Source organism: Oryza brachyantha, chromosome 6, assembly GCF_000231095.2.
Source record: "Oryza brachyantha chromosome 6, ObraRS2, whole genome shotgun sequence".
NCBI lineage: Eukaryota > Viridiplantae > Streptophyta > Magnoliopsida > Poales > Poaceae > Oryza > Oryza brachyantha.
The window spans coordinates 12,601,778-12,627,464 of record NC_023168.2 but is presented as its reverse complement, the minus strand read 5'-3'; the positions used below and the strand labels follow the sequence as shown (position 1 = coordinate 12,627,464).

The window sequence follows — 25,687 nt, the reverse complement described above, 5'->3', positions numbered from 1 at the left end:
TACAATATAGATATATTTCCGACCAACAGGTTAGATAAATCATATAAATAAAGAAATCTCGTATTAAATTAATTACACAATCAGAAGGAAAATTGTTGCCTGCTTTACACCTCATGAATGACTGATGCTACAATGCCGGTTGCCTGAAACGGCAACAAGGACTACGCTATCCATATATACACAGTTTTGCGTGTGCCGTGTGGTGCAGCCTTCTGACATAAAACATGCTAAATTCTACGTCAGCTGTGTCACTCTTCTTGGGTCTTTTGATCAGCGTAATTTGATGCCGATGGACTTGCGTTAGGGCTTTCAGGGCCATCAGGAACTTCGTTTTCTTCGACAGCCTTAAGTGGGGGTAGAATTGTGGCTGATCCGTCATGCCTCCGGGTATCCAACTGCATTGCTGCCTCTGATGACCAGTTGGTTTCTGCTATCCCAGTTGAGCAACCAAAGAATAGTTAGTGTTCATTTACACATGCATAAATGAATATTTGAACGAAGTGTACTCCCACCGTTTCAGGTTATAGGACATTTCGAGTTCAAAGTCAAACATTTTCAAGTTCCATCAAGTTTACAGAAAAACATAGCAACATTTTCAAAAAAAAAAAACAAATATACTGTTCCCTCCATGTTTTTTTATATGACGTCGTTGACTTATGTTTACGTTTAATTATTTGTTTTACTCAAAAAATATATATATAATTATTAATTATTTTGTTATAATTTGATTCATTATTATGAGAGTTTTAAGTATGACTTGTAATTTTGCATATTTCGATAAAATTAAATTTTTGAATAAGATGAATGGTCAAACGTAAACATAAAAGTCAACGGCGTCATATAAGAAACATGGAAGGAAAATAAAAAATGCTACATTCGTCTCATCTCAATATAAGTATTTCTAGATTGTTTAGCATAGTCTAAGTCGATATGTCAAAAAAATCCCTTTTAGATCAATTTTTAAATTCACTTTCTAAGCATCTGCTTGGCTCATGGGAATTGGTGTAAAATGCTTATATTGTGTTATATTGTGGTACAAAATTTTAATCCTAAAAATACTTATATTTTGGAAAGGATGGGGCATTCGATTATAGATTTAATGAAACTAATTTGATGTAGTTGGTGGTGTGTTTCATTATAAACTTAGTTAAACATGAAGAAGTTTGACTTTGAACTAAGTCAAAACGTCTTGTAGTCTGAAAAGGAGGGAATAACATCATTCTAAAATATCCGTGCACAAAAATTAAATCAGATCGGAATAGGGGTAAACATTGTTGTGTCAATGAATCAATAATACGTCTTCATAATGGGGTAGTATCGCAATTATTCCACTGAGGTTTTATAGGAATATGACTAGGAACTTACCAATTTATCAACTTCAAAATCTATATGAGAAGGCTAACGAGTTGTTTTCTTGGAACCTCCATAGTCCATATATCCCAGATATGATCTAAATCGTGTGCAGTTTTAACAACATGATGAAATTTGCATTTTCTGAATTTAACTCAACTTGTTGATTTTCTATGCGAATGCAGTTCCAGCTAGTTTCAGTAGGTCAAATTCAAAACTAAGTGCAGTAGCAGGGATTCATTTACTTGCAAATTGCAATATAAACAACTATAGTGAGATCAATATGGTTAAATCACCATCCGGTGTCAATTCAGCAATATTTGAAAGATACAAGTATTCTAGGAAATTCCTTACCATTTATTTTGCCACGTGTGATGAGTGTCCGGAGGTAGTCTCGGAACCCTGTCAACACTGCTTTTTCTTGCAGAGCATTTAGTTCTGAAGTATATTGATCATGCAATGCCACTGGAAATGAACTTCTATAGTCTGTTCCAAATGTACTACCCTGCTCATCACACATCAATGCTTGTGTTCCTGGAGAGGCCGGCCTAGAATCCTCTAGGTTGTTACAGCAAGATCCAAAATCACCTTCATTTTGCTGATCCATATTGGTTGTGCTATCAGAATTTGTGTGAATTTCCCTTTCTACTTTCATATCCACTTTGTTTTCTGCAAAATCAAAAAAAGAATTGAATATAAATTGCAGTACTCCGACCCACATTTTGTGCTCAAACTATATGAACAAATTATATATTTATACTTAAGTTTGCACTGGGCATGCACTTGATGAGGCAAAGCTACTCTTCTATAGGCATAATTTTCAAATTGAAAATAGCAAACAGAATATCAGTAGCTGCGCTCATAGTAACTATTATTGTAAAACTCTTGTGCAAGATATATTCAGTTTTCTTATCATATAATTTATACAATATGTGTGAAGGCATCTGAAGTCATCCATCCATGTTCAGTTAACATCGTAGTTGACCAGCCAAATAACATGGAGATAAAAACGTGGTGAGAATAATGTCTTTCTGATCACCAGGGTAATCCACCCTTTTAATCCAAAAACAAAGGCAGTCCACCTTTCCATCATGAACAATTAATAATTCATCTAATTTGCATGTTCATTTATGGACGTTCTGAAAATTAGATCAGTTAAAGGAGAATGATAAAATCATGTACCATCTGTCGTCAGGAATGCCTCTGTTGCCTTTCTGCATACAATCACCAAATGTTTGGCTAGACCAGTAGCATCCGTAGGGCTGATAGTGTTTGCCAACGGAGACCTAAAAAATATTTCGAGTAAAACAGAAAATAAGCATCAGGTATACAACTGCAGCAATACTTGTAACAAGCATTTCCAGGAAGTAGTGCCTCTGTTTGTCAGTATGCAGTAAAACTGTTCAAATTTTGGCTACAATATAGGAAAGGAACATTTGCTTCCTTGCATAAAAAAAATTAATAATACATTTTTGCAGTATATTGTTATTATCCTTGAAATCAGTAGTCCAAATGATATCTTTAAGATCAGGTTGATGTTGAGACAGCATGTTTCCGTAAACAAATAAAATAAAAAATTCAGTATTTAACATTAACCAAGTGGCTAGTAGCACTTCTGGATGGCACAAGCCATAAGAAGTTAATGCCAAAGGAGCATTCGTGTCAACTTTCAGAGCTTATGCCTTCTAAAATTGCAAACCATAGGAGTTGACTTTCATAACAACTTGATGAACAAAGGAGGCCAGTGTCCCTGAGAGGATGAGATGGTGCCGATCTGCCTTTCCTTTTAATCCTTTGTCCATCAATTTATTCCCCATATTATTTGGCTATGGAGTTTTGAACCTGTTTTGTTCTTACTTGATCTAGTAAAACAAACTAACATGGTTTTACTTACCTATAGACAATTTTAGATCTACTCTGGTAGTTACTATAACACCCTTCGAGTCCAGTTGAAGAAGTAATTTCTGAAGAATCCACATGGTTAGCCTGTAGAAAACAAGAAATAGTTATGATTCCAGGAAATTCACAGCTACAGTTACATAAAATCAGTAGCAGCATGAAGTGGCTGAACAGCCCACTATGTTTTGAGTCTTTAGAACCATCAGAAGTAAAGCTATACTAGAGAATGCAAATGTGTTACACTAGACCAGAATTTAATCTAACAGGTTATTTGCACATCGTGAAACCAGTTCATATGCATAATACCTCTTGAAACTGTGGTTGCATCATACTTCCTTCACCATTTAGTTTCTGACAAAGAGGATCTTCTGGAGGCCTTTTCCTTCGCACTGGAGAATATCTATACCCAGAGGATCCAATTGCACCATTCAATGCAACATTGGCTGCGTGTTGAATGTTATTTCGATCTGACGAATTATCCCCTTGAGTTATAAGCCGTAGCTCCTCACTTCCTTCAAAATTCTTGCAATCCATGCATTTGCAATTCTTGGAGCAAAGGATATTTGCTTGAAAGCATTCACAGTACTTCTTGAGACATCCTGACTTCTTACAATGACAACCTTTATTATGCTTTGGAAGTGAAGCTGGTGCTCCAGCATCATCCTGATGGTCAGTTAAGATTAATCAAATACAAAAATATCACATGAAGAGAACGTTTTATATAAATTTACCAAAAAAAAATATGCATGGACAGTTTGGAAATTCAAAAGAAACACTAAACATAATATAACTGATTTAACATGGGGGCAGTGCAGATGAGTTACTGCAAAAAAAAAAGATGTTATTAGCTATTAGCGACTTGTCCAATTAGTGGTTGATGCCATGAAATATTTCTATTGGCCACCTACACACCTAGAATGTTCAGGAACTGATCAAACAGATTGTCATGTTTGAGGAATAAGTATAATACGCAGTGCAGAGAGTCTTAAACAAAAGATCGGCCGGCAAGCCCTATGGTGATCATTTTGTAAATAAAGTAATAAACTACTGTTTAGTGCAACAATGCGCAAAAGAAAGATTTCAAATTACATGGTATGATATATTTCATGTGATTCCATTTTTAAAACTAAATTTCACATGATAAAACCCCAGTGAAATTTTAAACTAAATCCTGTTGTTGTTATGTATCTCTGGTTCAATGTGTGATGTTTCTGAATATACAAAACGAATGATCATTCTCTGCAACCTATTGATCAAATGAGGAAAATTTCTGTCCAGGACTTGCAAACTTATAGATGATCATTTAATTAGCAGCTTACTTGTGTTTAATAGGTAATATTAATTGACTAGAATTTATAATTATTAGCATAGAAACACATAAAAATAAGGGTTAATTAGATCATGCCATTATAAATTTGCAAGTTTTAAAATATACCATTATAATTCGACTAATTGTAAGAATGCCATTATAATTTCAGAACTATTAAAAATATGCCACTCTATACCCTTTCGGTATATTTTTTGGACCATATTGCCCATCTATTGTTTACTGTGACTTTGGCATGTAAAAAGGGTAATTTAGTCCAAAAATGACATATCTGAAATAGTTCTGAAATTATAATGGCATATTTACAATTAGTCGAATTGTAATGTCATATTTCAAAACTGGCAAAATTATAATGCTGGTACATCGAATGTCACGTTTTAATGCAACCAACGAGATGTTTAGTTGCTGCATAGCTTTTCTCAGTCGTGCAAAAAAGGATGTAAACGAAAACCTGTTAAGATTGCAAAAGAAACAAAAGAGGCTAGCAGCCAGTGATGTGCTATTTGTGAGATTCTAGCTGCACCTTGCAAGGTTCTGAAAGCACAAACTGTCATCTGATTCATGTTCTAAAATTTCTTCCAACTTACAGCATGCTTCATTGGCATTACTTACAAGCATATCTTGCATATCTTGTAGGGTACATAAGAAATATGCAAGTAGAAGTGAAGAACATTATGCCATAAGTTTTATTTCCTATTTTATATAACTTAGAGGGTATCAACTGTTGTGTTGTAAGCTATTAGATGTTGCAAAAGTACATGATGCAGATAAACCATTCTATTAGAGGAAAGCATGTACCTTAGGAAGGTTAAGGGCAGTTGAACAATTTTCAATTTTAGGCTGAAAGGCTTTCGGATTCCGTTGCTTTGTACTGTTAATGGCCTCCTGCCTAGCACTTTCATTCTCAACTTTGTTTCCACATTGTTTACAATGGCAGCCATCACAATAAAGGCCTGCTGCAAAACACTCACAATACCTAATAGATAAATATGACGTTAGTTATCTATTCACGTGATGCGCGGTTTGAAAATAAGTGACCTCATTTTATACATCAAGCAAGATCCGTCCACTCACCATATGAAACAAGAAACCTCAAATATATGAAAATATAAACTAAATAGATAGAATCTGCAAATCTTGTTTCAAAATTAATTTATTAAAATTATATTGATATTCTTACTACCAAAAAATGATGTATATTTTATAATTCAAAATTGATTAAGGAATACCAGCATCATTTGGAATAAGAAGGCACTCCCATTTTGGCATGGCGCATGCCTAACTTTATTAGAAAGTATACATATAACTTTATTAGAAAGTATACATATAAAAGGTCAAGGATAATGGAGGAAGCTGTAATGTACTAGAATTGATCATGATGATCAGCTGAACTTGATATCTTAAAAGTTAGATTAAGTTTTCATTCAAACAGAAAAGTCATTGTAGTTAATCTTGACGCAATGATAACCTTCTTTGCATGCCAATATAACATACACGTATGCATGCTATTAACCTACACCAAATGTTTTCCTTTCAATATTTGATAAGCATGGATCAAGAAAATTCCGTGTGCTAGTAAACTCACAGCTTTAGACATTGTGAATTTTTGCAATTACAATGCTTCTTTTTCTTTGTTGGAGGAGCACTCTTCATTTCAGTCACTGGCTTGCTGAAAGAAAATAAAAGGAACATTAGTAAATGAACTTGTTTGAAAATGTAATATTTCAGTTGCTCTTGTTATCTCCAACCAGGAGGTAACATGACTCATGAGTCAAACAATAATATGATTTTTCACAAGCAACTGATAAACCATGGAAGTTCATTTCCAGTAAAATTTGGAGAATACTTATGTCTCTATTGTAGCATAGCCTAGTGAAATTTTTGGTACTGGTTCTTTCCATATGCACTGAGGTGTAAGATGCACAGAGATAACTCTGTACAACAAAAACCCATCCTCTTAAAATGAAGCACGGTAGATATAGCACTAGGAAATACATCAAGGAAAATGATATATAACATACTTTTCTTCTCATGATCATGCCAATTCCACTGACACTTTGAATTAAAATTTGAAGTGCGAAAACTACTAATAGAAATTTGAATTCATATAAATACCAAACAGCGAGACAATGATAATCCATCACGAACTCAATAATAACCACAACTCTGCCAAAAAGTAATGTGTCTACTTGATTACCTAGCATCCTAAGAAAAATATCAAACCTCGAACTTTTTTCATCTACTGGTCCTATATTATACGAAATTACATAAAACTTTTGAAAAGATCACTAGACATATAAAACTTGAAGCGACTCGATTGAGCTATGTTGTCGAAACCAACACAAGACAAATTGCAGCAGTAGAATCAAAACTCAAAGCACAAGCAATTTTACTCACAGAGGCGTGAAGGCCACTGGCCATGGCCGCGGCGTATGCGCCACAGGCTGCACTGGGGCCGCCGGTTTCAGCTGCGGCTGCTGCGGTGGCAGCGCCTTCACCTCAGCAGCTTCAGGCACTGGTGCTGCCTCTGGCTGCTGCTGCTGCTGTTGCATCTTCTTCTGCTGCTCCATCATCAACCAACCAAATAGGTCACGAAACCCAAAAATCCCCAGCCGGGCTCACCGATTGAGCCACATGGACAGCTCCGGCAGCCCTAAAGATCCAATCTTTGAGCGCCCACAACTCAATAATAACCACAACTCTGCCAAAAAGTAATGTGTTCATTCATATGTCGCTTGTTGCGTGTGGACAAGGGAAAAAACGAATTGCATGCTTGATCTTTATATGCATGTTCAGATGTTGCATCTTATGAACATAAAGTAAACTGGATAAATAGAGGGAATACCAGCATTGCTTACCTTCCTCACTTCTGGTGAAATTATTGGGATAAACTAAAAAACTTGCTAACGTGGGAGCACCTGCAAGACAAAATAGTCAAATAGTTAATTCATAGTATAATTTCCCACACATTCCAGTAAACTTACCATGCAATCCAATTTTTAGTACTTTCTTCACTGAATCAGAACAAATATGTTATCTTAATTGATGTCATCAGCTACCTCCTTATCAATCGTCAAATGGAAATCTTCCAGTCATAAGAAAGCATTATATGTGGTTGGAGGAAGGGAACAAAAGAGCACCTGTATAAAAGGGGTTGGCGGAAGGGAACAAAGCAATGCCAATTTTGTAACAGTGAGGAGACAATTCACCATTTGTTTTTACATTGCATCATGGTGAAATTCATGTGGAGTGTTGTTAATTGTGCTTCCAATTTCAGAAGTTTTGATTAGCTTAAATGACATGCTTGAACACTGGTCAAAACATTTTAGTAAAGAATGCAGAAAATGGGTGGCGGTTGGTATGGCTGCGGTTCCTTTGTCTATCTAGAAAATGAGAAATTGTGCATGCTTCGAAAATGTTTTACCAAAGGATCTGGTAGAAGTAATGTATTTTGTATATAATCATATACAGAGCTCCGCAATTTGGCGGACCTTGGGGGGAAGAGCAAGAAAACTGGAGAAGGGCCCCAAGCTTCTAAAACAAATCACAAGTGAAATCTACAGTGCAAGGCAAGGATGACGATTCAAGACAGAGGCTAGAGGGACAACAAAGGTTGGAGGAGCTGGCATCTTCAAAACTGTTGTTCCTGTCAGGTTTAGCTTTTGTGTGTTTTTTAGCTTACCTTGTACAAATTGTCGCCCAGAGCTGGGGGTTTTCTTGCCTCCTGATGGGACGAGGTAACACAAGTAGATCAAATTTTTGCATTCCTTTTGGTTCATGTGTGTGCAAACTGTAAGACAAGTATGTTCTGTTTATAATAGCAGAAGTGGGAGAGTAGCACCTGAGAGAGAGAGAGAGAGAGAGAGAGAGAGAGAGAGAGAGAGAGTAAAGCTTGTCTGTGTTTTTCCCTAGCTAATGCAGTTCAGATCAACTGTCTAACTGTTTATCTGACCAAGTACAGTAGTATCTATTAGCTATTACTATCGAATCTTTCATATGCATAAGAATTATTTTTAGGCACTTAAGATTATACCGTAAGCTTCCAGCAGAACTTATTATACATGTAAACGTCAAACCCGAATTTAATTAACCATAGCTACACAGAAGAACAAAATTAACTCAAGCCCTGAATAGCACAATCAATTATTAACCCAAAATCTATTTCCCCAACCCACAGTACCAAATTTAATGTGATTCATAGATCAAGAATAACTAACGGTCAGCAGATAAGCAATTTCACAAGAGGTGGCAGAAATTATCCATAGTTTCCAGAATCAAACTCCTAGCAGAACATATCAGCTTCGGTGGCTAGTAATGAGCTTAGACAAAGAGTCAGATGCCCAAATCGATCTCATTCGATGTGAATCAACTTCAAGCCATAATGTAACCTAAGTATCGGTAAGAGAGAACAATATATCCGAATGCAAGTGAACACAGAACATAAGCATCCACCATAAGAAAAGTTATTTCTCATGCTTTCTATTCATCTCATTCATAGGATATAACAAACAACTATGTTTCTTACAGGTTAGTGGGTCGGTCGGCGACGAGGAGGGAGACGGTAGGTCGGCGAACAGGGCGAGCAGTGGGTGGTGGAGATCCTAGGAGCGCGGCTGAGTGGTGGAGTCGGCGGCCGAGGCGTCTGCGGAGGCGGCTGCCGAGGAGACGACGAGGGCGGCGACGTCTGGCGGAGGCGGCTGCCGAGGAGATGACGAGGGCGGCAGGGATGGAGAGGCCGCCGGCGGCGGCGGGGGTGATGGCCAGGCGACGGCGGCGGGGACGGCTCGGCGACGGCGGGGATGGAGCACGGCGAGGCCCCGGCGGGGGGGGGGGGGGGGGGGGGGCTGGGGAGAGGGTACGGCGCGGCCGGCAGCGGGGTTTTTTTTGACTTTATGCCATTCTCTTCCATGAAACATTCTTAAATGCCATTTTTTTAAAAAACTTTAACTTTTTGTCATGAGAGAAAAATATCTTTTATCTATCATTTTTACATAATATGTAGCTACATAGCTAACACCAGACTATTTTGCCCATCTTCTTCCATTCTTCCTCCTGCACCTACTCTCTTTAGCCGGTCCACATCATTGTTGTTGCTGCAACCTCCGTGAGAGCTAAGGAGAAAGGGCGCATTCAGGCATTCGGGAGATGAAGTATGCGGGCTAGTTATTCGACACGGAAAATATGATAATAGATTAGTACATGATTAATTAATTATTAATTATTAAAAAAATTAAAAAAATAGATTAATATGATTTTTATTATAACTTTCCAATAGAAAGATTTTATAAGAAATACATCGTTTAAAAGTTCGGAAAACATACACGTGAAAAAAGAGATAATATGACTTAGTTATCCAATCCAACGAACGTGGCCAAAGAGGAGCACCAACACCTCGAGCTCCTCTATCGCAACCCCTTCTCCATGACTGCTCACTTCTCGTCTCTGTCCTCCCCACTGGGTTGGGCAAGAGGAAGAAGATGAGGGCAACATGGTCATTTATCATATGGATTATTGAGTTGAATGGCAAGAAGGAAAAAATTAGTAGATTCCGATGGCAAAAGTTAAAGTCTTCAGAAAAGATGGCATTTGAGAGTGAGCCAACGAAGAGAGTGGCAAATAGTCCAAAACCCCCTGGCGGCAGGGGTGATGGTGAGACGACGGGGATGGTGAGGAACCGTCGGCAATGGGGACGGCGAGGCGACGGCGACGGGGATGGCACAGCGGCGGGGATAGCACAGCGATGGCGGTGTACTGGTGTTTCTTGTGTGCGTGATTTGAGGGGAAATAGACTGGGCTAAAAGAAGGAAAGAGACCTAGTAGAAAGCGACCGTCCAATTTGAAGCAGATGATATCAGCCATTAGATTTGTCCAATAAGTAAATGTTGTTGGTGCACTATAGGGTAGATAGATGAAAAGTAAAAAATCTATATTGTTATCTTAATAGAGACTCTCTTAATAAAAGATGATCCAGCCATCCAGGTTGTTGAATTGATACGGGTGATTTTGAATCATAGGATTTATCCAATGAAGTAGGTAGTGTTGAATAGGATTGGCTAATGTCCCACCAGGGGGCGGGGGTGGGTAAAATTTTCGCCCATATGGCCCTGAAGTGTATGAGCCTACTAAAATTTTTGTTTTTGAAGTCCAATAGCCCACTTGTTAAAGAATCCATATATAAACCCTCAATTCATCAAATCCTAGTTTTACATCTCCCCTCCTCCTACCATGCTTCCACTCACTGTTGTCGCTGCCTCTCGGCCTCGGTTGTGCACGTGGTGTGCCCGTCACCACGCCGACCGGCTCCAAGTAGGGTCGAGGGCTCACTAATGTCGAGGTTGGGGCCAGAGCCGTTCTTGACCAATTTGGCCCTGATTTACCCCGTTGCCAACCCTAGCGTTGAATGTGGAGGGAAATTTTGGATCGATGAATAGATGGAGATCGATGGACACAAGACATTGGATTGGATGATTCGCATGAATGTGCCCCTATAAGTGCGCTCCAAATTGCTGATGAGGCAGCAAATCTACGAGGTATCATTAATTTTTGCTATACCTACGTACTCTAAACTACTTTTTGGTAAAAAAGAATATCTAAAATTTAAAATTTGTTTCAATAATACAAGGAAATCCTCATCGATCTCGTCTCGGATAACCATAGACATTCATCATTTAATTTTCTTTCGTACTTTCATATCTCCACCAATCATAACTCTTCCTTCTATCAACCTTAACCTCTAAAGAAACTTTAAACATCCTTATATTCTTGGACCGAGAGAGTAATTTGCTAATAATTTTTTTGAAGACAGGGTATATTATATTAAATAGAAAAGATGATGACAACCATGCTATTACAGGAAAGAGACATATAAGTGCCAACCAATATTCTCGCCATTCCAAGATATATATAACTAACTTTGGATTAGAAGCTACTTTGACCAATAATATTTATAAAAATAAGTAAATAAAAATAGTTGCATATTATATAGTTTGTTCAATAATAAATGTATTAGCATCATTCTTACGTAATCAATATAATTTTTTTCTGTTATTAACAGTCAAAGTTTTAAAAAATTGACTTAGCGCTATTATAAAAATATCTATGTTTTGCGCTGGAAGAGTACAAAATAAAGAGGGTCCAAATCTTAGAGCGACACAACATATGTGAGTAGACGAGCGCAGCTACGATGCTGGCTAAACATAGGAATTTGCCAAATTTTATGGCAATGATAAAAATTATCAAACGCCGAGATCAATTGTTTACTATGCATGAGATGCAATGCTTCTGATGCATATTTGTTGCATCTGAAGTATCTCCCATAAAAGAATCCCAACTCAATACTGTACTCAATATCATTGACATGTCTGAAGACCCTTCAATGGCATAAATCAATTTGCACAATACAAACTGTGGCCGGCCTTCCCATGTTTACCGTGCTTTTACCCACATGAAAACAAGGTGCAAATGATCAGAGAAGCCCACAAATCAATTTTCTTTCGTTGTGAGAGAAACAAAATACTTGTATTAGCGACAGATACACAGCTATAGGCTTGCTTTGGTCCCTGAAATTGGCCCCAATTCTAGAGCACAAATTGTCTCGAGAGGCAACAAGGTGGAAAATTTTACATATTAGATCCCTCAAAATTGCTCAAATACAATAAAAACACGAAAAAGACTATAAACCATTCACCCTACTCTGCAGTTGAATCAAAAGTGCTCAGGAATCCACCCAAGAATCCAGCACCATTGCAGCTACCGCACAAGATTTCCTTCTTTCCTCTGCAGAAATTTGATGAATTGGCATAAGAAAAAACAGATACATGACATAATTCTAATAGAGGATTCCTAATGGAGTACTTCTAATTGATCAAATTTTGTTTGACCTGCAAAGCCAGCATAATGCTCCAGCTTTAAATCGGCCCCCGAAATGGTCAACAGAATTCACCGCAGTTCCCTTGCACTGGGTGCACAGTATAGCACCTGTAATTTTGATATGAGAGTTACAACCAAAACTTGGCATGCAGACCAAAACATGTAAGATTATTCATATCTTCAAGTGTTTCAGATGATGTTGCAACTCAACAATATACAAGAGGACTTTATCAATTTGCACAACTCTTGATGTGTTAAATATGATTCATATCTTGTGCTGTAAGATCTACTAAAACAAGGAAGCACGTTTACTATCTAGTGGGTGCTCCCGATAAATTGTATAAAGTTAAATTCTGGATAAAAAAATATCATTTTTCAAACAAAAATTCAAATATTTATATGGTGAAAGAGTAAAGTATCAGTACTCCAAAGATTGTGGGGGTAAGAAAACAGACAATCAACCTTTTGTTTAACACCATACAGAATTCTTGCCTGGTGCTGTCTAAGTTTCCTGTGCTGAGGAAACCCACTACAGAAAGAGCCCAAACCCAATCAGGAAACAAAAAAAAAAGTCTGTGGAGTTTTCAAACTAGTTTCTGCTCCAGTTTCATTGTCTCTACATTCATTACTTCAGACAATGAGCTAACAGACTTAGAGAAGTACATGCTATATAGTGTACAGACAGATGAACATACAAAGATGTAAACCATGAGGACTTAAACTAAATTATAAACAGAAGAAAACTCACCGTTTCCTTCGCAGTCCTTGCAGACAATGCTACTTACCTTCTGAGGCTTCTTTGCGGTCTGATCATTTTCTGTGCACTGCATAGACGAGCACTTTAAAACACTAGAAGATTAAACAAATAAAGAGAACTAGCAACCTGTAAATATATTTCCGTCTCATACTCTCATTCCATATGTAAAGAGTATAAAAATAACAAGATTATTTGACAACTTACTGATATTCCTATTTGCAAACGAAAAATAATTTGCGAATAAAATTTTTATATATGTATTCCTATCGATCTAAAAGCCAAAACTAAAAAATAAACTACAATGAAAAACCACAAAATCAACTCTAAATGTAAGATAAAAAATTCAAATTTTGGCTTATAAGCATAAGTAGAAGCGGAAAGATGAGAGTGTAATACGTTCTTCTTTTAACATCACATATCGTTATATGCAAGCGGGATACTGTGAACACCAAGTTCTACGATTTCTATTTTCAAAATAGAAGAAAATTATACTATTACTATACAAATCTCTCCTTGCAACAAACATATAATTACGGAAACTGTTCCATTATCAGACTCTTTTTTTTTTCCTGAGTCTACATACGACTAGTAAAAAAACGAAGGACACATCCAGCTTAATAGCCATCCGAAAGAAAAAATAGATTCATCTTATATGTCGTGCAAAGTTTTCATACGTGAATACATGGAAAACACCAGGTACAGTGTACTATCCAGACAAGGCTATTTCTCTCCACATATATCCATCCATCAAAGGGAAAGGCAGAGAGAGGTGCAGACCTTGGTCTTGACGGACTGGAACCTGGAGGAGCAGCGAGAGACGGGCCGGCGGAGGAAGGCGGCAGCGGAGGGAGCGAGAGGGGCAGCTCCGGTGGGCCTGGGGAGGAGGAGCGGAGGGGAGGCGGCGGCGGCGGCCGCCGTGAGGCTCGAGGTGGCCGCCATTGGGGAGCGGAGCGAGGGAGAGCGGTGGGGTGGAGGTGGAGGCGGAGAGACGGACGGCCAACAGCAACGAGAAAAGCGGAGGCTAATCCACTCCTGTGATGATATATAATATGTAGAGAGAAATACGGTTTCCCTTTTGCATACTCGCCCTTTCCAAAGTGCGGTATTGCAGGAACATACCTTAACCAATCACATTTTTATGCATTTTTTTTAGAAAGGTAGAACGATGGGTTTTATGGTCTACATTATTATAAAAAAGCATAAAGGTTTTGATATGTCATTAGGGTTCGGAAAACCACGGTAACTACGATAATCGTGGTTACCAAGTGTCATGTCGAATAATGGCAGATCTAGAATCTGAATGCTAGGAAGCTAATTGCATTTTTCTTCCTCAAGCTCTCTCCTCTTCCCCTCCCCACTTCTCTATTTTCACGGAGAATTTAGTGTAGAGGGACTGGAGCCTTCTCAAACCCACCGCTGGATCCACCCCTACTGTCGGGGGTGGTACCACTAGGCACAGTCTCAAGTTACTAAATCTCGTCCATATTTTTATAAAGAATTTAGATTTTTTTGTAAAATTACTAGTGATAGAGATTGATTTATAGAGTTGTTTGGCGAAAGAAAATTTAGAAAATATGTGAATTTTTAACGAAGATTAATGTTCAAAATATTGTTAGCCTAGGAAAAATGAAAACAAAATGAAAAAGAACACTGTTGACCACGGCCTGTTAAGGGCCAACTAATTTTGAGAGATAAAACTTGTTTGGTTATTAGTGTATTATTATGGTTTAGGAACGTATTTCAACTTTCAAATGTGTTTTATAATAATTGTTATTTGTGAACTGTCATATATAATTATTTGAATGCCCCTATTTTAATAAAGGTCATGCCAAAATTTTCTAGTTTACAAATACTATGTCTTAATAATTCCAAATATATCATATTACTTATTTTTGATTACTTTTATAATTTTACAATATTTTTGACTTTTTTAATGCTTGGATTGAACTGCTCACAGTTTTCTGTACAAACTGTGCAGTTTTTGGGTCAAACCACAGTTACCGCTCGATTTGAATTTGCCACGGTTATGGTAACTAATTTTGAAGCTATTGTAGCATAATAAAAAAATACGTTAATTTGATAGCTAAAGATTTCATATGATGGATTAAAGATTTCATAAATTTTTAATTTGATGTAAAAAGCTCATCATGTATGGCGGAATAAAGGAGAATCGGTCAACAGCGTAGCTTTGTATAACTCTAATTTCATAATATCTGAGATCGTTTCGTGAGATTTTCTTTTTTTGAAATTGAATCATAATGTCCGGGTTAAATAAAATTTAGTATTTGAAGAAGAGAAAACATAACAAATCACCAGTTGAAAAACCACCTTCTCAAAGTGCAAGGGGTGATCTTCTGGTTTTGTAGAAAAAAGTCAAACGGTATATTTACAAATAAAAAATAATTTGTGAATAAAATTTTTATATACAATTAAAAATCAAGGCTGAAAATAAGCTAAGATGAAAAAAACCCTTAAATCAGTTGAAAGTTTAAATTTTGGTTATAAACATAAATAAAAATAAAAATATAAGGTTGCAAATGGTCCATGCGAATGTCATGGCCCAAACGTAGCAGCAATCAAGGAACGTGGGTCTCATGGCCCAAATGGGTGCTCTCTTTTTTAAAACTTGCCATTTTAGATTTTTTTTTTCAAATTTATATTACCAAATCGGAAATCGGAGTCCGATTTCATTTTTCCTTTCATTCACGTATGTGCTTCTACTTTCTGCGACATTGCAGTTCGAGGATTTCAAATATGCAGGCAGTGGATCCAGCTATAAATTAGACGGTGTTTCATCACAATATAAAATAGATGTTTCATTGTTTACTAAAATGATTTTTACTATTAAAAATGATGAAACATGATTAAATCATACTTTGAAACATTTTTGCTTGAGGATACGGAACATTTAGTTTTTAGAGATGAAATACCGATCTTCAATATTTCACCGCTAGTAGAAAAATATTTCACCATTATGTTGAAATGCTAAAACATTGAATCATGGATTAAAACATTTAGCTTGCACATATGAAACATCGTTCCTTAACTGATGTAACATCAATATATTGTAATAAATCAAACATAAAAGTATGGAATAACGCCAAAAACCTATTGTAACATTTCGAAATAACCAAGTGAAACTTCATTAAAATACTTGTGGAAGCATTCAAACAACATTGCATGTAACAAAAAGATCCACAGTAAAAGGTAGAAAACAATATTTTGAAAGGAATATAACCATATGAAATCTTATTGTAAAGAATTAATTGTAACAAACACAATGATATAATCGGACCATAGATTGAACATAAAATTGAGGAGAAATATATATTTAAAGGTATAATATGTTGTGCATGCATGGTTCTTACAACAAAGGTGACAAGTATGTATGTAGAAATCATACATAAGTATGCGTATGGAGCCATGCACGCAGAGGAGCGAAGGTGACAAGCTATTCGATTTTCTACCAAGAATCAAGTGGGGGTGACTATTTGGATTTTTTTCACGAAAAAAATTCCAAACGGCATATTTTCAAATAAAAAATTTCTGAATAAAGCTTTTATTCAAATAGAGCGGGTGGCACCGGATCGAGCGGGTGGCGGAGGACGGCCGGGAGGCGCCGGATCGAGCGGGTGGCACCAGATCGAGGGCAGGAGATGCCGGAGGGAGGGCAGATGGCGCTAGATCAGACCCTGGTATGCTCCCTTCTCTCCCCTCTTCTAACGGAGAACGCATGTCCTCTGTAAGACTAAGTGGTTCTGCAGAGACACGGTCTTATCCGAGATGGCACGCCAGCACTACTGTAGAGAGCTTGAGCCACTCAACAGTGTGGTGCACTGTAAATGGCCTAACAACATAAAAACAAAAACCAATGATAAATCGCTGTCCCAAGGCACTGAATTTCAACCAGAAGGTAGATGAAGTCGTGCCGAAATATTCCTCCTTAAAAGTGGAATTAATTAGTACACTGTAGAAATTGCTGCATGATGAGGTTGTAGCTAGTCAGCTATTTGTCATTATGCCTTTTGTTAAAGCTTATCTATATAAGTTATTCTAGTTTCTTCAAACGATATGTATATTTAGGATATTTACGATCAAAATTTTAAAAGTTTGACATGATCCTTTATCTAAACCAACAAGAATTATAAGACCATAAAACTGAAGGGAGTATTATGTATCGTTCCCAGCCAAAATAAAAAAAAAGAAAGTATGTTCTGTTATCTGATGGCTGTTGGATAATTTCTAACAGAGGTCAACAAATCAAAAGTCCTGACTAGCTGATAAAGTGATAGTGCGCCTCAACAATGGTCGCAAGAATTGCTCTCCCCTTATGCCTGGGAAGTTGGGCTTCGTCCAAGCATCCAGCGTGCATGCATTCCAGCATCATGTAAAAAAGAAGAGGGTATCTGACAACCATTTGGCTGGTATGATGATTGTATACCAGCACCAACGAGGTTCTAACCCAGGAACAGATCAACAGCTAGAGCAATCTGAAGACATATTAACTCGTAGTCAGCCTTCAGGTAAAAATGTGGAAGTTAAGAATTGACAATTCATCATGGCCGAACAAGCCAAGCAGCTAATGGAAACTGAATGATCACCCAAAGCATGGTTAATCAAAGGAATTGATCATCTCCAAACAATCCATTAATGTCAAACGCATTGACATCTACATCGAACAGCAAAATGTTGACTAAGTGGCCATACCTTCACCATATGTCCAGAGAAGCAAGAAAGTGTATCACAGTTAAGACAGTATGGAAAAGGTTAGCATTACAAGCTGCATCTCGCTTCAAGCGGCACCTTAACTAGTTTATATTATGGTCACTCGATCAGATTATGATGATCTAATAGCTTCCATCATTCCTACCATTGGGAGCAGCACGCCTGTCACCTCGACCCTCTCCAAGGTATGTACCACCTCCAGGTATGTATCCACGGCCACGGCCACGGCCACGGCCACGACCATGGCCAACATCTAAATTGTTAGGCCGCCCCCTCCCTACATAGCGATCAGCATACTCCAAGTCTGGTCGACCTCTGCCAGTAAAAGAACCCTTGAACAGCCTGCTTCCAGCGGGAGATCGGCTTCTGTCCCGCATATTGTGCTCCCAATTATCCCGAGGAGACACTGATCGCCGCCGACTCCTCTCAAGATACATATCATCATGTGGATGCTCCCTTGGGTTGTAGTCCTCAGCTGAAGACCAATTTCCATGGTCCCTCAACTGACGGTCACTTCGGAAACACGTTCTTTCCCTCTGCAATGGATCTGCATACCTTCCTGCATGATCTGGAGGTGATCGAGCTGCATAACCCTTAGGGTCACTCACACCCCAACCACGGGGCGGTGACCTGTACCTGGCCACCTCTCTTGGTGGGGCACGATCACTTGGACCAAGATTCCTTGGAGGCCCACGTGGAGGATTGGAGTAATCCCTGTGAGGACTGTGGCTAGGCCGTACTTCTCGTGAATAGCGATACTTGTTGCAATTGTTGCAGTGAGTTCGCCGAGCAAAATTAAGATTTCCACAGCTGAAACAGAAGACAATGATAAATTTCAAAGAAGATTTAAGAAACTTGGGAAGACATTGAGAAGAAAACATTATACATAAACGATAAGCTAAAAAAAATGACATACCTTGGATTCTGGCATATCCAATCACCTTCTCTTGGTGACAGATTTGGATCATTCCTGTGAACATATTCTCCATCAATATTAATGAAATCCTTTCCAGGAGCACTAGAGCCCCTCCCATATGATCTGTCCCCTCTTCCATATGGTGGAGAACCATCTCGGAACCTTGTAACTCCTCTACCACCACCTTGATATCCGTGGGCATAGCGTGGACCAAAAGCACCATCGACACTTCTGTTTTCTGGTCTGCGTTGGCGTGGAGGTGAAAGGCCTGCATGCATGCCATATCCTGAAAAGGAAGCAATAACAGTTCAAAATAAGTATTAGTGGACATTGAAGAGTAATATAAAGCAAAGAAATTCTTACACCAGCCACATTGGATTGAAGTAGGCAACCCCTTCAGGAGAACCACTTTCAACATAGCTACTATCCACACACCAAAAGGTCGTTTGATAAGGCAAGCATTTCTCAAGATTAGCTCTGAGAAGGAAATACCCTTGTAACTGCAGGTCAACCCATAAAACATAACAATCTCTCTTCCATGGTTCAGTGCAATTAATAATAGCTAAAACATCCATGGGTTGGAATTTGATGCTTCTAAGAGAGCTTATTTCCTTGTCTCACAAGATCCGCAGTGTCATGCAAAGTCAAAAGACATTTCAAACATTCATTTGGCAAATGTTTATGTGCTAAGCACTCAATTGGAGTAGTTTGTGACATGGTAAAACCATGCAGTCAAACTGTGAGGAGCTTCTCCCTCAACATCACTTCAGATAAGGTTGTGTCACCTTATCATGATTTACATAGCTAAATCCTCCACAGAGAGCTAAAGGAAAGTTCCTATGTGAAGAGTAGAAAAGTAGCGTTGCATCAAACATCCTATGACAATCTCTTTACAAGTCTTTTCCACAAAGGTTACCTAGTTGCCTGTCCATTTTAATTTTCTCTTGACCATATTTGAACATAAGGTCCTGGAGAAAGCAGTCTTTATACCAATTCCTCACGTAGAAAAATGAGATGGCTCATAATCCAAGCACTATGGAGATCCCATAGGCCAGAAAATCCTATGCACCAACAGTTCTCCTCACTGATTTGTTCAGAACAATTCTTTGCAGCATCCAAGTACCTTCTTTACTCAACAAATGTGCCCTATCCCCCAACAACATGTTGGGAAGATGATCAGCAAAAAAATCTGTATTGATCCTACTTCTAAAATACTGACTTAATTCATCATAATGCAAGCAGGTCAGAAACACTTAAACGAGGAGCTGTCCTGGTCTGACAATTATTTGCAGCAAGGATAACTTCTCCTGTTCACATTGTAAGTGTCCCCATATCCATTTCCAAAATTAACTTACACAGGCGACCCGAAAAACTAGCATTTAAACCACAACTTCCCCAATACTATGCCAAGTCAATCTCAAGTCCTTTATCTAGAGAAGCTCATATGGAGTTGTGGTCAGGATTAAAAATCTGATGGCAGCAAGACAACTTTCATGTCCAACAGCATTAGTAGTTATCTCTGTTTCAAGTTAAATTCATCAAACTTGTACTCGTAGTTCTCCGATAACCCTGAATCTGGAGACTGTAAACCACAGTTGCATTGGTACACCTCAAGTCAATCTCATTCCTTCATTGTTCTGCTACCATTAGACCTCCAACATTTTCAGAATTTACTAATTGAACATAGTTGCTTTTCACAATATAACTGCATCAGCACACAAGCAGCATAGGTGCCAAAAACTAAACTAAACCATTAAGTATCCCAGTACTGTATATCAACAAGAAAGCATCAGCATTAACATCCCATCTTGAAAGCAACGTCATCCTAGCCAGCCAAGTTGGATACTGTTAGAGAAGAAGAGCAAATTCCACACTCCATTTGATATTTAGTGGAGCTTGCAGTGCTTGGCCATTACACTGAACATCCAAGCCAGCAAAGAATTAGAAAACATCTATAATTTCTCGAAGCATGTCAAGAGGTCTTGCACAACCACATTCCGTTCATTATTTTTCTACATAAGGTGATTGAAAGAGGAAACAAAATATTCCAACATAATACAGCTATATGTAATTAAAAATATTTAGCTATGGCATCAAAGAGATGGCATAATTGAACTTCAGGAGATACAGTAAAATGCTGGTTACATCAACCCAAGCGTACCACTTGACTTGAAAAATGAAACAAAAGAGAAAAGGGATATGATGTAGTAGAAGACCAATCACACATTCACACTAACTATATTTGGTGATGACAGTGAATAAAAACCTAAAACATTCAAACACAGAACAAAGTATCAGAAGAAACGACTTAACTCTATGCATATCAGAAGATCCTACTCTAGTTGAATGATAAAAAAAAGGAAGCAGTTTACGCAATCAAGTGCTCAAACCTACCAATGTATATCTGTGATGATGTAGGCATACAAAGTACATACATTAACGCTGAAGAGATCTGTGCCCAAGTTATGCATGCCATATGTCAATGAGAGGGATCATATAGGAAAATTATCTTGGAAGTTACAATTTACTTCGCAATAAGAAAACTACAATCTAGAACTAAGTGATAAACTGATAATGTATATAGGGTACGCATGAGTTGTTTAATTGATTGGTGAATAGGTAGCTCCAGAACTGCACACAATCAGAGACATATTTAACTAGGCATAGTTCATACAATAAAATCAAGCTTCTGCAATATGTTTAAACATAACACAGAGACAAGGATTAAGATAATAAAAACTCTTTCAATGAAACAACAAGCTAGTAAATCCAATAAACAAGTCAGATTGTACATGTGTCATCATACATACAATCAAATAACTCTCAATAATCGACAGGAATCATAAATACATCATCTACCAGCAAGTTATCTTAAACCATCAATTCCACAGACAGAGATCTTGTCATGTAAATTCAAGTAGCACAGCACAAAGTATTTTACAAGCACACACACCATTCATGAACGATACAACAACAGAGAACACTACAATAATTCGTCAGTATAAGATCGAAAGAAATGGGGGAATTAAGGGTTTCAACAGACCTTGAGGCTCGTCGTAGAGGCGCGGGTGCCGCGGCTGGAAACCAGGCGGCGTCAAACGTCCACCGCGCTGGGGTGGCGGAGTCAAGCGCCGGCGCGGCGGTGGCGGGCTCAAGCGGCGACGCTGGGGCGGCGGGCTCCCGGGACGCCTCCTAGCCAGCAACGGCGGCGGCGACCGGCGCCTCTCCCTCCCCCGGGAATCCGGCGGCGTGAGGCCGCGCCGTCGGCGGGGGAACGAGGCACCGCCTGCGTGGGGCGGGGACGAGCGCGCCGCGGCATCCGGGGAGGAGGAGGAGGAGGCGCCGTTCCCCTGACGCGGCGATGGCTTGACGACGAGGCTGCTGAGAGGGGCGCGAGCGGGGGGAGGCGGCTGCGCGGGCTCCGCGTCGTGCTCCGAGTCGGGCTCCGGCGCGCTCCGGTAGGTCGAGTACTCCACCTCCTCCTCCTCCTCCTCGTCGACGTCGTCTCCTCTACCGCGGGGCCGCATCGTCGGTCTGGCCGCCGCCTCTGCGAATGGTGGATGTTGCGCCGTTTCACTTTCTAGGGTTCGGTTCGAGAAAAGCGAAGCCCACTAGGAATAGGCCCACAGCAAATTTTGTACTTAGAGCAAGTTCAGTAGTAAGAAAAAGTCCACTTGTAGTCCCTCAAACTAGCGCGCTATTTAAACAACGTCTTCGAACCGCAATACCAGATATCGGTCGTCCCCCAGTTACCAAATCCAGATTAAATCTTGTCCTAAGGCAATATAGTAGCCGGTTTTGGCCGACGTGGCAAGTTGACCGAGTGATGTGGCAGGTAGATCGGCTGACTGGACCAGGCCGTTGGGGGATTAATGCAGAGTGTGTGTGTGGTGCTCACGGGCAGAAGCATCTGTCTGGCTCCCACTTAAAACCCTAGATCTACGCGGGGTGACACGGTGGGCGACGGCGAGGCTACCATTGTTGGCGGCGGGAGGTATCGTGACGGCGAGGCGGCCATTGTTGGCGACGGGAGCTCGACGCTGGTAGCAGTTGGGAGTCCGCCCGCAAGTCGCACGGTGGAGTTGGAGCACATTTGCTTGGCTGATTCAGACGCCGGAATCAGTATAGGTTAGTTATTTAAACTTGTCGTGAATAGTTGGGATTGATGAGCTAGGAGTACTTTAATATGGTTGTTGTTGTTGCTAGCTCCGATTTGGTGTGGTCCTGTGATTTTTTTAGTGAGGCTAACCATGTGGCTGTGCAATTAAGAGAATAGTTTAGTCATAGTGTGTGCAAATTCGGCCACCATATCCTCTAATATATTAATTTGTGCATATAGGCTAGTCATGGACGTGTTGAGTACACTGGTTGTTAGGTTCCATTTGAAGGGGGAATTTGTCAGTTGTGGTTCAGAGAAGAATTATTGTGGTGGGGTGGAAGCATTGTCATATGTACATCGAGACAAGGTATCACTTTTTGAGGTCTTTGCACATTTGCGAGAACATTGCAAAGTTAGCGAAGGAACAGTGTTACACTGGTTGTTTCCTGGGAAGGAGCTGAGCAATGGCCTAAGGGTTTTGTTAGATGACAAAGTTTGTCAGTATATGTCTGATTGTGTTGTTGAAGGTGGTGTTGCTGATGTATATGTTGAGGAGCCAATAGTGGTAGACTTATGTGATGATTCAAGTGCAGATAGTGATTACGAGGCAGAGGTGGAACTGGATGTAGATGAGGAGTCTGAAAGCATTAGAGATGAAGGTTGTGGGGATGCCGACCCCAAGAATAAAGGCAAAGCAATCCAGGAGGTTGCAGAGGCTGAGAAGAGGATAGTGTTGTATTCCAAAGAGTCAGAACCAATATGTACTCACCTTGGCTCAGATAGTGATTCTGACAGCGATTACACACCTGAAGACAATTCTTGCTCTGATGCAGATGAAGAGGCTGTTGAGATAGAGAAGAATTTCAAAAGAATCAAACAGAAGTTGAAGGCGGGAGAAATTCTAGATGTTGATGATGTAATATTTACTGGCCCTAATTCCCAACCAAATGTTGAAGCTGTTGATGAAGAGGATGGCAATGAGACCCCTTATGCTGAAAGTGATGATGAAGAGTCCATGGATGAGGTTGACAGTGAAGGGGAGTTCAGAACTAGAGAGAACAAACACCCTAGGTTTAAAAAGAAAGAAGGAGTTCCTGTATTTGAGCTTGGGATGAAGTTCAGTTGCAAGAAGCAATTCAAGCTGTGACCAAATATGCTCCAGCTGAGAGAAAAGTGATTAACTTTGTCAAAAATGATAAACAAAGGCTAAGGGCAAAATGTGATTGGGCTACTTGTCCATGGGTATGCTTGCTGTCTAAAAATTCTATGCCAATTGGAAACGGCATTTTAATGACAAGGCATTTCAGAAGAAATTCTGGAAGTTTGCTAAAGCTCCTTGCAGGAGGCTCTTCAACTTTGCAAGAGCCAAATTAGCACAACTCACACCTGTTGGAGCACAAGCCATTATGAACACTCATCCTGAACACTGGAGCCGTGCATGGTTCAGGTTAGGCTCTAATTGCGATTCAGTCGACAATAATATGTGTGAGTCTTTCAACAAATGGATACTAGAAGCTAGGTTTTTTCCAATAATCACAATGCTTGAGACCATAAGAAAGAAAGTGATGGTTAGAATTGATGAGCAAAGAAAGAAATATGCTAGATGGTCCACTGTTATTTGCCCCAATATATTGAAGAAACTGAATGTATATATCACTGAGTCTGCTTTCTGCCACGCGATATGCAATGGTGCTGATTGCTATGAAGTCAAGCACCATAACAACACATTCACAGTTAACCTTGGCAAGAGAGAGTGTTCATGTAGGTATTGGCAACTATCTGGTCTACCATGCCCACATGCTATATCATGCATCTATTTTGGAACTAATATCTTGGATGAGTATGTTGCTGGTTGTTACTCAGTTAAAATGTTCAAGGAAACATATGCCCATTGCCTCCAACTAGTGGAGGGGATGAATAGCTGGCCTAATGACGATAGAGAGCCCCTCAATGTTCCTGGATACATCAAAATGCCTGGAAGGCCCAAAACAGAGAGGAGAAGAGAGGTACATGAATCAATGTTTAACTTGCAGGCAGCAAAAAAATTACCCCAGATGGTCACTGTAAATGCCACTGCCAAGGTCTCTACTCAACCAGGTGGATCAGCTAAGGTTGATCTGAATGCTACACTGCAACAATCTCAAAGCTCCACTAGTGCATCTGTGCACATTACTTCTGGAAAAGCATTTGTGTCTGTTTCAGGTCAAGAACCACCTAAGACCAGGACCAAAAAATCCTCATCTGGTCCATTGCTTCTGCTTCCTCCATGGCAGAGTGACAAACTGTGATGCATTTGTGATCTGTCTGTTACCCCTTATGTGTGATGTAATGGCAAACAATTAGCCTTTATATGCATTGTGATCTCCTAGTTACCCCCAATCCGGGATGTAATGGCAAACAATTATCCTAGTTACCCCTAATCTGTGATGTAATGGCAAACAATTAGCCCTTCTATTGAACTTTATGCTATGTATTGCTAGACTTTCAATCTTGGTGCCTTGGTTGCAAGATAATGCGCCATTCCTATTTTAAGCTGTGATGTATGGCCAAAATATATGGCATATGAATGCAAAACTGTATGCACCAGATTACACATTTTCTGTTTACACTTTTTCAAGTTGTATTTACAGTGACCAATACCTGGACAGATTTGTTTTTGCTTCTGTCTCTATTTTAACCAACACCTGGACAGATTTGTCTCACATCAACAATTGGACATATTATTCATTAAGTACCTTAACAAAA

At 39.2% G+C, this 25,687-nt stretch overlaps 3 protein-coding genes across 6 annotated transcripts; all 3 read right to left on the bottom strand.

Annotated features, from left to right (window-relative positions):
* Positions 1-24: 24 nt before the first annotated feature.
* On the bottom strand, positions 25-9,257 carry LOC102706855 (protein tesmin/TSO1-like CXC 7). Of its 4 annotated transcripts, none has more exons than XM_015838908.2 (10): positions 9,102-9,257; positions 7,435-7,494; positions 6,974-7,277; positions 6,162-6,245; positions 5,375-5,552; positions 3,556-3,912; positions 3,245-3,336; positions 2,533-2,636; positions 1,705-2,019; positions 25-430 (listed from the first exon to the last, which is right to left on the bottom strand). In XM_015838908.2, exons 3-10 carry the CDS (start codon positions 7,147-7,149, stop codon positions 249-251), a joined length of 1,488 nt encoding a protein of 495 aa, XP_015694394.1. In that variant the 5' UTR covers positions 7,150-7,277; positions 7,435-7,494; positions 9,102-9,257; the 3' UTR covers positions 25-248. The 4 variants fall into 4 exon arrangements, with proteins under 4 accessions (XP_015694394.1, XP_006656939.2, XP_015694395.1 ...); XM_006656876.3 differs by having other exon boundaries at positions 25-427; positions 9,102-9,254; XM_015838909.2 differs by lacking the exon at positions 9,102-9,257 and adding an exon at positions 8,259-8,403.
* Positions 9,258-12,123: 2,866 nt separating this feature from the next.
* LOC102709003 (protein BUNDLE SHEATH DEFECTIVE 2, chloroplastic) lies at positions 12,124-14,223 on the bottom strand. The gene is made up of 4 exons (XM_006655986.3): positions 13,980-14,223; positions 13,194-13,269; positions 12,457-12,553; positions 12,124-12,352 (listed from the first exon to the last, which is right to left on the bottom strand). Exons 1-4 carry the CDS (start codon positions 14,139-14,141, stop codon positions 12,265-12,267), a joined length of 423 nt encoding a protein of 140 aa, XP_006656049.3. The 5' UTR covers positions 14,142-14,223; the 3' UTR covers positions 12,124-12,264.
* Positions 14,224-17,391: 3,168 nt separating this feature from the next.
* LOC102709285 (basic salivary proline-rich protein 2-like) lies at positions 17,392-22,383 on the bottom strand. Its single transcript, XM_006655988.3, has 3 exons — positions 21,887-22,383; positions 18,844-19,129; positions 17,392-18,737 (listed from the first exon to the last, which is right to left on the bottom strand). Exons 1-3 carry the CDS (start codon positions 22,368-22,370, stop codon positions 18,050-18,052), a joined length of 1,458 nt encoding a protein of 485 aa, XP_006656051.2. The 5' UTR covers positions 22,371-22,383; the 3' UTR covers positions 17,392-18,049.
* Between the last annotated feature and the right edge of the window lie 3,304 nt (positions 22,384-25,687).

Coding starts and splice junctions, on each gene's coding strand:
- LOC102709285 (XM_006655988.3), bottom strand. CDS start 22,370: ATGCGGCCCCGCGGTAGAGGAGACGACGTCGACGAGGAGGAGGAGGAG. Junction 19,130..21,886: donor CCTCTACGACGAGCCTCAAG/GTCTGTTGAAAC, acceptor CTTCCTTTTCAG/GATATGGCATGCATGCAGGC. Junction 18,738..18,843: donor TGGATATGCCAGAATCCAAG/GTATGTCATTTT, acceptor CTTCTGTTTCAG/CTGTGGAAATCTTAATTTTG.
- LOC102709003 (XM_006655986.3), bottom strand. CDS start 14,141: ATGGCGGCCACCTCGAGCCTCACGGCGGCCGCCGCCGCCGCCTCCCCT. Junction 12,554..13,193: donor CAAGGACTGCGAAGGAAACG/GTGAGTTTTCTT, acceptor TCAAAATTACAG/GTGCTATACTGTGCACCCAG. Junction 12,353..12,456: donor GCATTATGCTGGCTTTGCAG/GTCAAACAAAAT, acceptor AAATTTCTGCAG/AGGAAAGAAGGAAATCTTGT.
- LOC102706855 (XM_015838908.2), bottom strand. CDS start 7,149: ATGATGGAGCAGCAGAAGAAGATGCAACAGCAGCAGCAGCAGCCAGAG. Junction 3,913..5,374: donor CTGCCCTTAACCTTCCTAAG/GTACATGCTTTC, acceptor ACTGACCATCAG/GATGATGCTGGAGCACCAGC. Junction 2,637..3,244: donor AGATCTAAAATTGTCTATAG/GTAAGTAAAACC, acceptor AATATTTTTTAG/GTCTCCGTTGGCAAACACTA.